This window comes from Copadichromis virginalis, linkage group LG13, assembly GCF_057382275.1.
Source record: "Copadichromis virginalis isolate Kocher_CV1m ecotype Utaka linkage group LG13, C_Virginalis_male_GT1.1, whole genome shotgun sequence".
Taxonomy (NCBI): domain Eukaryota; kingdom Metazoa; phylum Chordata; class Actinopteri; order Cichliformes; family Cichlidae; genus Copadichromis; species Copadichromis virginalis.
This window is the reverse complement of record NC_140630.1, coordinates 17,568,120-17,577,857: the sequence shown is the minus strand read 5'-3', so window position 1 is coordinate 17,577,857 and position 9,738 is coordinate 17,568,120. Positions and strand designations below refer to the sequence as shown.

Sequence of the window (9,738 nt, the reverse complement as noted above, 5' to 3'; positions counted from 1 at the left end):
TATCTACAGCAGCCTTGTGATGCATCATGCCAGTATTGAGAATTTTCTCTAGCACCACGAAGAATTAATACCGCTCTTAAGGCCAAAGGAGGTCCAGCCCAGTGCCTGCAAGTGTACCTAATAAAGTGTCAGATGAGTGTATTTTACACTGTAATGCAAAGTTGGTTCATTCAACCTAAAAGTAAGCAAAAAAAATTTCAGAAGCAATTAAATCTGCAATCACTTCAAGATGTGACAACTTGTTCTTTAATTAAAAACAGTCATTTGTACAAGAAATGTACACATAAAAATATACATGGACAACTACATACTCTATGAATGAATGAAGACACACAGTAAGCAAATGTTTCAAAAAAAAAAAAAAAAAAGCACATAAAACGATGGGGGAAAAGCACCACAAAAAAAAAGTGTGTTACGTTGCTTTGGTCTAGTCACAGTGGCTACATTTGAAATAGATATTTTGTCTAAATAAAAGACAATGTCACTCAGTTATACTATTTAGTGTTTTACATATTTACACAGAAAAATGGTCATGCAACGATGAGGGAGAGGAAATGAGAATTCGATATGCACACAGTGCTTTGGAGTGAGGGAGTCTGCTTTCGAACACCTGTGCTTGCTGTTAATATGAACCTGTGGTGAGTAATAACAGTCTAGGCTTGGTTAACAACGTGAAAGTGGTTGGATAAACTACGCTTTTTCCGTTCAAAGTTACTTCCAATGGCTTTACTTTGCAATCACAATTTATGCACAGACCTTTAATGCTCCACAATACCTCCTCAGCCACAGTTATGTGGTTATGCAAAATATAGCCAAATATAGCCATGAGCATTCCTTCTCTCTGGCCATAACTTAATAACGAATCCCTCAAAAACGACTTGTGCAGTTCTAAACAAATGACGTGGGAAAACCTGAAGACGACAGCGTGAATGAGCGTGAGATTACGATGCAGACAGTCAAGTGAAAGATCAATCAAAACGGAGAGACAACAGACCAAAAAGTAGCCTAAAATAAGAGCTCCCCGCTGCTCTATCACCTGCAAGGTTTGGTCATTAGAAGGTTTTCCACACAGATTATATAATGTAAACATTAAATTTTCATGCATTACAGTATTAGGTGCACTCTTCCTTTGTCGCCACCTCCATTTGCAATTGATCCATCATTTGAAATATTGGTATGAGATATACATTAATCCACACACTTATACCAGTACTACAACAAAATATCTTCGGGTGCTATATATATATATAAAAAATATACAACATCTCCTCCATTATATAGATTTTCATTTAACTATTAATCCTCGATATAGACTCTGCAAAATAAAAGCTCTCAGCAGCCCACTACCGCCATGCTCAGTCGTATGCACAGCCCTGCATAATACCGTGAGAAAACAGCAGCGCAACCCACAGTTTTTATATGTAACATGCTCCTCGCCGGTTTATATTTAGGCCCTCAAAAACTGACCTGCCTTGAGGACATTCAGTGCTGGAGCTACTGCATCTGCAAACTCTCACCTGACTGCTGCGTGAACCAGTTTCTTCTGAAATCTCATACAACAAAGACATGCAGACATGCCAGTCTCACTTCCTGTATAGCAGTCAGTGAAGAGTATAATCTAGTGGGCAGGAAAAACGGGAAGGGTAGGAAGACTTCATAACAGTTATTTGGCTTTGCTTTGCCAAGAGGTACATAAAGGGAACTAATGGGAGTGAAGGGAGATAAATGGAAACTCTGAATAAGAATGCAAACAGTTCAAACACTGGCTTAAATCTCTGTAATTCTGTAAATATGTTCTATTTTTAGTTTCCTGATACCAACCACAGAGGTGCCTTTCACTGTTATAAAAATAGCTGAGTAAGAAGCAAACAGAGAGAAGAAAAAAACAGAGAAAGAGGGGAATCGGCAGCATCCTGGAAATATCACTTATACTAAAACGTTTATGTGAGATCGGTGCATTGTCTAAAGAATTGACACGTGTGCAACAGTTGGTGGTCTTGAAAACTTGAGCAGAGTTCAAATAAAGCATTTCCTTTGAGCGTTTGGTTTGGCGTTCCCGGTAGGTTTTCGGAAACGGCTGAATAGGATGTTCACATGTAAGCAAGGAGGCGCACGTCAGTATTGGTTTGTTTGAATTGAAAACAGTTGAGTCCTGAACAAAAAGAGGGCAGGGAAGTTGTGCAAAATAACAGCGTGCTTCTCAGATGCTCTCGTTACTGCATTTCTCAGAAGTGACAATACATTCCTCATCAAATACGCACAAGCCAAAGAACAAAATATTGGTATTTTTTTTAGACTTGGTAAAATGAACTTTGATGCTATCAACTCCATGAAATACAAACAGCAGTTAACAGTAATATTTGGGATTTGGTGCAGCGGGGGTTTGCGTCGCCGATGAGCACGGTTCGGGCGGGTGATGACGTCGGCTTTAATAACCAGGTGATTGATTGGTCATCTCTCGTGGTGCATGAGTACGTGCACGCTGGTGTCTGGGTGTTTCACGTCGTGTGCTACCAACAAAGTTGTAACCAGATTTCTCTGTGTGTAGTAATGTTTTTTTGCTTTAAGGTTCCCATCGATTTTCAATACCCTGATTTGAACGTGGTCTGAGAAATAAAACACTTCTTTCCCTCCTCTCGCTCCCACAGATGGAAACAGGTCTTTGTGCTGGCTTTGTAGTGGAATAAAAACCCATTAAAAGCGTAGTGGGAGACACCTTAAAAGGATTTACTGGGAGTACATTTGTGTTAGCAGGAAGTGAGAATGCACCTTTTGGGAGAGCTCCCTTTTAACAGTGACAGGTGGTGAGTGCTTGCTCGATGATCCGGGCAAAGCCACGTTGAAGATAGTGCAGTATTTGGCCCAGAGTTGATTGTTTGGTTTACACCTTCAGAGTGTTGCCATGGTTTTTATTTGGACATATTGCTCGCAGCGCGTGTGTGTTTATATCTCTGTGGCAGTGATTTCCTCAAAGTGGATGTCATTGCTGCCGCTGCGCACTTCATAGTCCTCCATATCCCTGTTCTCCAGCTCCAGACTCAGCTCCCTCATCACTCTCTCCAGATCACGGTTGCGACGGTACATCTGGATGTAGTTCTGCTGCAGCTGTTTCTGGTAGTGGATTACCTGAGTTGATGGGAAAACAGCATTTGAGTTAAGTACATAGGTAAGGAGGATTAGCATAAGCTTTAAAATCTAGTTTGACACGTGTCACGCTGAAGGAAAAAGATTTAAAGTCAGTCGCCACGAAATGTTTACCTTCTCCTTTTCCTCCTGCCACACCCGCCTCTCTTCGTCGAAACGTGACAGCTGCTCCTCACCAGTCCTCCTCTCATACATGAGCTCAGCCTTCAGCCTATCAACCTGTTTCGATGTATCATGTTTAGTTCCTTTTCTTACAGAAATTTAAAGCAAAAAATTTGTAATGCTCGTCTCTACATGGGCCCATAAGCTACATAATAAATAAATGACAGCACAGAATGCAAAGTATTCCTATCAAAAGGCCACAAAACTGAGCTGACACAAAACCTCAATTGCATCAATTCACTTTCATCACATATGCTTGTAAAAGTTACCGAAAAACACATACCTGTTGCCTGAGTCCCAACACTGTTTCTGCATTCTGCCTCTGAGCCTTGGCTTCATCGCTCTCTCCACCCCAGACCAGATGAGTCTCCTCTCCGTTGCGGTACACAGAGGGACTGGGACCTCCCCTTCCTGCCACAGCTCTACCCTGTTGCAGCGTCAGACTCATGCATTGCCCCTTCATGGCTACATTTCCAGGCAGAGCAGGTCCGCTGTGACCGGTCAGAGCGTCACGTAGCCGGGCTGTCTCCTCTTCCAAACGGCTCACTTTCTCCCGGAGCAGCTCAGCTTCACTCTTGCGCCTCTGGAGTTCATTTTCGCAGACCTCCAGCTCCAGTGACCGCGTCCGCAGAGCAGTCTGGGCCTCCTGGGATCGAATCTGGCTGGCTTGCAGCTCAGAGCGAGCTTCTCTAAGCTGGGCCTTCAAGACCACAATGTCTCCTGCCTTCTGGCTGAGCTCCGACTGGATCTCCTTAAGCTGCTGCTTCAGGAGAGAGATCTCTCCTGACTTTTGACATACCTGGTGAACAACAGAAAGAAAGTGAGAGAGAGGCAAACCTCAATTTCTTCCAAGCTTACAAGTTCGTTTCGGGATTTTATGTTTTTATTAGTTGCTAAAAAGTAAGAGATGAACAGAAAATGAAAAGAGCAACTGACAAACAAAAATAGGATCACACAAATTCACAGCTGAGACATTTAATCACCGCGCTGCTTCTGACAGATTCATGACTGACTGTCTGGTATCTCGCTTTCACCTACCTCCCACTTTGTCTCCTCCAGACGTGGCCCTAGTTGGGTCTGCTCCCTCTGGATTGTGGCGCACCTCCTTTCCAGTGTCTCTCTGTCCTGCAGCAGAGAGGAGAAGTCCTCCTGTAGCTTCTTTTTCTCCTGCTGTAGCTGAAATACCTGACAACACACAAAGATGCACGTGATCATGCTTTCTTACAAAAACACAGATGTGCTAATCTAAAATAAGACATGCAAGTGTGGAGAGAGAAAACTACTAAAGCATAAGACAACATTAAAAATAACTGGAACAAAAACAAACACATTTGTGGCAGAGTTTGGGTTCACTGTGTAATGGATTAATCGAGCTTTCTAATTTAACGCTTACATTTCTTCATTTAATATTTTTAAATACTTGGCATACCTGTAATTGAAGCACCTGCTGTGCTCTCTGTGCCTTCTGAGAGGCCTGCTTCATCTTCGTGGCACAGCTCTGTCTCAGCTCCTCCATCTCTCTTTCACAGCGGCGCTGCTTCTCTTCATACACCTGTCACAGTAAAAGACGCAGCTGAGAGGTCAAACATCAGCTCCTCAGCGTATCAAGTTTATGATCGGTGTCTTGAGGCGACCGTGTCTCACCTGGCAGATGGCAGCTTCATTCTCGTCCAGATTTTCTCTGAGCTGCTGGAGCTCCAGGTCCCGTTCCCTCAGCTTCTCCTCGAGCTCCCGCACCACGGCCTCGTAACCCTCCACGGGGGGTGGAGAGTGGCCACAGGACCCACTGTCTGACAGGGGCTGCCCGCGCCCACTAAGTGACCCCGAGCCTGTGCTCTTGCTGGACGAGGAACGTCCACTGTCTGAGTTACTGTGACCGTGACTCCCGCCTCCACCAGAAGTATTTCGGCTGATGCCCGACACAGGCTCCAGCTGGCCTCCTGACCCAGAACCAGCACTGGAGCCCTCACTGGGAGCCAAACTGTAACCTGTGCTGCTGTGAGTAGGGAGGCTGGAGAGCGAGTTCCTCCCTGAATCTGACATGGAGCAGGACTGACTGCTCCGAGCATTGCGACCACCGGTGTAGGAGTTGCACTTCCCTTCAGAGTTGGAACTGCTGCTTCCACCATTCCCGCTTGTACCGCTGGCACTGCTGGATCCTCCATGGGGCAGCAGAAGGTTGAGGCTGGCCTCCGACAGAGTGCTGGCACCTGGCCGTGGCGAAAGATACTGTACGGAGTGCCGATTCTTGGGAACGACAGGCTTGAACGCTGTAGGACGGATCAGCACTTTCTCCATGTTCTGAAAGTGTAGATTATTAAAAAAAACCCAACTAGCATTAATGACTGTTGTGTTAATTAGTAATGACTGAGTAAAACTCATTAGTAAAGGCTGAGCGATGTGCTGGCAGGCCACCCCACAAGGCTCTGATTAGTTTGGTTTGGTTTAATTGATATTTAAAGGGTTCATTAAGCAATTTCCTTAATGATATTCCTATCGTATAAGATGGATAGACAGACGTAAGATGGAGAAGAGTGGAGGAGAGGAAAAAATCTGATTAAAGGGCACAGAAACAAAGGGCACAGACGAGAGCGAAGGGAGAGTCGTGACAAAGACTGAGAGCGTGAAAGCATCCTCTCCTCTGTAAGCATTTTCTTAATGATCTTTCTCAGAGTTCACTAAAGACGTCACTGGATGCGAGCGAGCTCTGACACTCATCATGATGTGTCTGCAAGGTGAGCAGCTGTCAAATGATCCATCTGAGCCTGTCAGGCCGGTTATTAAGCTTCCCTCCGGATCGATAGGAATAAATAGCCAATTAGACAGCTGAGGTAATCTGCTGTAAAACGTGTTCACGCAGGCAGCAGAGATAACAGATTAAAAAAAAGTCCTCAGTATGATATTTGATGCCCTGGTGGGTGATATTGAGATGTAATTTAAGAAGAAACTGACCTATAAATATCTTCAGATTAGAGGTCAGGGGCACTGACAGAGGTGCTGGGGTTTCAGTGTCATGCTGAAAGGCACTTTCCACTTTCTGCACCACCCTACAGCCCCAAAGGATGTGAGATATGCGAAACAGTACGGTATGGTAAACGATTAATACACGGTTTAAGATCTTTCAACTACATTTAATAGATTTCTTTAGCAGATGAAGCTGAAGATTGATATGGACTCAAAGGCATGGCCAATTGATTTGGACAGTTATTATACTTTTTTATTTTTTATTTCGTTTTGATTTTTTAAAAATTCTGTTTAGTTTCTTTTAGCCACAAGATTGGGTTTGCTAGTTTCAGTTTAGTTTTTATTAGTTTCAGTGTTAGTTTTAGACTTTTGTCAATATTATTGTATTTATTGCAAATGTCAGAGGCAAGAATATTTTTATTCTTGCATCCTCTTGTTAATATCAGCAAAATGAAATCAGAGTATTAAATCAGCATCATCTTCCCAGATTATCCCTGTACTTCTCCTCACCTTCTCCAGCTGTCCAGACACTGGGATGAGTTTGGGAGGAGGTCCACCAATGTTCCCATTTAGAGTCCTGTTGTCTTTTTGGTCCTCTGAGTCGCTGCAGGGGCTTGCAGCAGTCAGCACCAGGTTGTCGTTCCAGTCTCCAACCACCACCTCCTTGCTCACATACCCAAAGTTCCCATTAGTGCTGCCACCGACACCGCCTACTGTTCCAGCAACCGTTACACCCCCTCCTGTCCCAGCAGAGTTTCCAGGCCGTGGCTGCTTCTTTGTGGGAAGCGGTGGAGGCAGAACCTGGGCCTGAGGCTCTGTTCTGTTGCTGATAACCAGCAGCTGCTCCAGGGAGCTCCCACTGCGGAGGGTATTATCCTGGAGCCGGAAGCAGCTGGTAGCTGGCGTGGAGCGGCGTGGCTTGGTGTTGAATTCGCTGGCAGCCCTGCAGTGTCTCTCTTGGTACGTCCGGCCTGATATGAGACTACTCACTGACCCCATGGCTGTGTCAGAGGTGCAGTGCCCACAGGGGCCAGAGCAGGGACCTGAGGGGGAATGGGATGATAGCGGCCGGCACTGCTGGATGTCGAGGCCTGGATTCGGGTGGTCACTCACGGTCAGGGGTAGTGCCTGAACCAGAGCCATGGTAGCCCGACGGCGTCAGACGCACCACACACTCTGATAAGAGAGAAAACAGACACAAAATGTTACATTTATACTCCAGATGCAACTATTACACAGGTTTTTTATTCAATGGTGTTTATCCTAGTGTTGTATTTTTATTTTATTCAAAAACACAACACTAGGCACGAGAAAAGATCACTGCAGAAAGCTGCACTGCGGTGGATCAGTCAAACTACATCAGCGTGGGCTGTAGCTGCAGAGCAAAAGTAGCAGTAGCCGTGTGGAAGGTAAAACACTAAAATGAGACTTGCCAAGAAGGACGCAAAGAAGGGTATCGGATGGGTTGGGCTTAACTCTGAACTGACGCTTCGCTCCACTAATGATAAAGTAAGTCAATCAATTTAACAAATCTAAACCAATCTATTTTATTTTAAAGCCCTGCAAGAGATCAAATTCTGTGGACATGCATTTCAGCTGATTTGACAGGTGTAAAAATTTGGAGCATGTAAGACGCTTTGGAAGGAAACACTTTCTCATGTAGCAGCTTTGGCTCCTGTGTCCACAGCTGTCTCACACATCATGGGTGGGAGGAGATAAAACTTAATGAAAAAAATCTTCATATTACAAATCACCTCTGAACTCTCTTCAATGTGTTGCCATTATTAACAAAACTTTAAATGCAGACATATGTTTTGGAAGAAATTGTGTTTCGTTCTTACAGTAGAGTTCCAGAGACTTGAAGAATCAATGGCCTGTATTTGTATAGCGCTTTACTAGTCCTTAAGGACCCCAAAGCGCTTTACACATCCAGTCATCCACACATTCACACACTGGTCATGGCAAGCTACATTGTAGCCACAGCCACCCTGGGGCGCACTGACAGAGGCGAGGCTGCCGGACACTGGCGCCACCGGGCCCTCTGACCACCACCAGTAGGCAACGGGTGAAGTGTCTTGCCCAAGGACACAACGACCGAGATTGTCCAAGCCAGGGCTCGAACCGGCAACCTTCCGATTAAAAGACGAACTCCCAACTCTTGAGCCACGATCGCCCCAATGAGCAATGAAGCAAACTTATTTTTTCTGATTCACTACACCCACTTTACAGCTGTTTGAAATATTTCAAACCCCCTCCCCCGTGACCTCCACAGTCACGGCTCATCCCTCATTAAACATACTGTATCTACTGCTAATTGCCAGTGTCATTAACGAGGCAGGAGGAGAAAAAAAAAAAAGAGGATGGATTTAGTAAAGGGTGAGGGGGGTGAGTCACAATCATCTCCAGCTCCAGCTGCTCTGTGATATTCCTGCGTGTCCTCGTCTGAACCTGCGAGCAGTCACCTGGGTATTATTCCTAAAGTGGTTTGAAATTTATTCACTTTACCGTTTTATGATGACAAGGCTCACACCCATCAAAGAACATCTTTGAAGGAAATGAATATTAGCTTCAGTCGGTTGCTGTACTATTTTTAGGCAGTGAAACATGGATAGATATTATTAACACAATAAATGGAAGCAGATTAAGTCTTCAATTTGCAGATAGCATTATCAGTATTGCCCAGAGGGGCATAGACGGGACTCGCATCCTAGCCTGCTGTGCCAATCTGAAACCCGTCTGGCCAAGTGGAATAATCCTTTGTGCCATGGCTGCACACGGTTATGTACATGTCCATTCTGAAAAATGGTGACAATAATCACCCCCTAAGAGAAGTCTATATTCTCGGAAATACAATAAATACAAACACCAGCTGTGGATTAAAATAAAAAGGAATGAGAACAGTTTTGGTTGGCTGTTCTAAAGCAAGTGTGTTAACTCATGTTTCAGATCTCACAAATTGAGCCAACAGTGCAAACTCTTGAACAGTGTCTCACTGAAGGCGTTCATGGTATTGGTATTATCAGAGACTACCTCGAGAATTTGGGAGTGGAGCGGATGGATGTCAACCCTATCGAACACTTGTGAGATTGGCTCGGGCATGCTGTTCATGGCAGAGTGAGAACAAAACCACACTGGCTCGCTTTTCTGTACAAATGTGGCAGCATTTAAGGGGAAGTAAACAGGTTTTCCAATAGTATAAGATTTATTGCCAAGAAGCAGTGTTACAACAAAGAAATTATCAACCAAACATAAACTTCCTTGCTTTTTATTCTAAGCTTACATACACCCGCTCGAGCAGTATACCAGCAGGGTTCATATATAATCAGCCGATTGTAGCCATTTGCCGGTATATCGGTATCAGCGTTCGTAACAGTCAAGTAAAGACGACACAGGAGAAACACGCATCAGCCATGTTAAGAGTGTTGATGGTGGATTGTTTGTCTGCCAGAGATTACCCTGAAACTTTTC

General features: G+C 44.5%; 1 protein-coding gene across 1 annotated transcript in view; it reads right to left on the bottom strand.

The window, feature by feature from the left end:
• Nucleotides 1-212: 212 nt before the first annotated feature.
• lzts2a (leucine zipper, putative tumor suppressor 2a) overlaps nt 213-9,738 on the bottom strand; it is a 44,334-nt gene continuing 34,808 nt past the window's right edge. The window contains exons 3-9 of the mRNA XM_085477669.1: nt 6,781-7,446; nt 4,951-5,607; nt 4,736-4,858; nt 4,345-4,491; nt 3,590-4,105; nt 3,259-3,363; nt 213-3,126 (exon numbers count right to left, since the gene is read on the bottom strand). Of these exons, the coding sequence (XP_085333795.1) occupies nt 2,944-3,126; nt 3,259-3,363; nt 3,590-4,105; nt 4,345-4,491; nt 4,736-4,858; nt 4,951-5,607; nt 6,781-7,413 (2,364 nt within the window). The 5' untranslated portion in view covers nt 7,414-7,446 and the 3' untranslated portion in view covers nt 213-2,943. The remainder of the gene's footprint in view (nt 3,127-3,258; nt 3,364-3,589; nt 4,106-4,344; nt 4,492-4,735; nt 4,859-4,950; nt 5,608-6,780; nt 7,447-9,738) is intronic.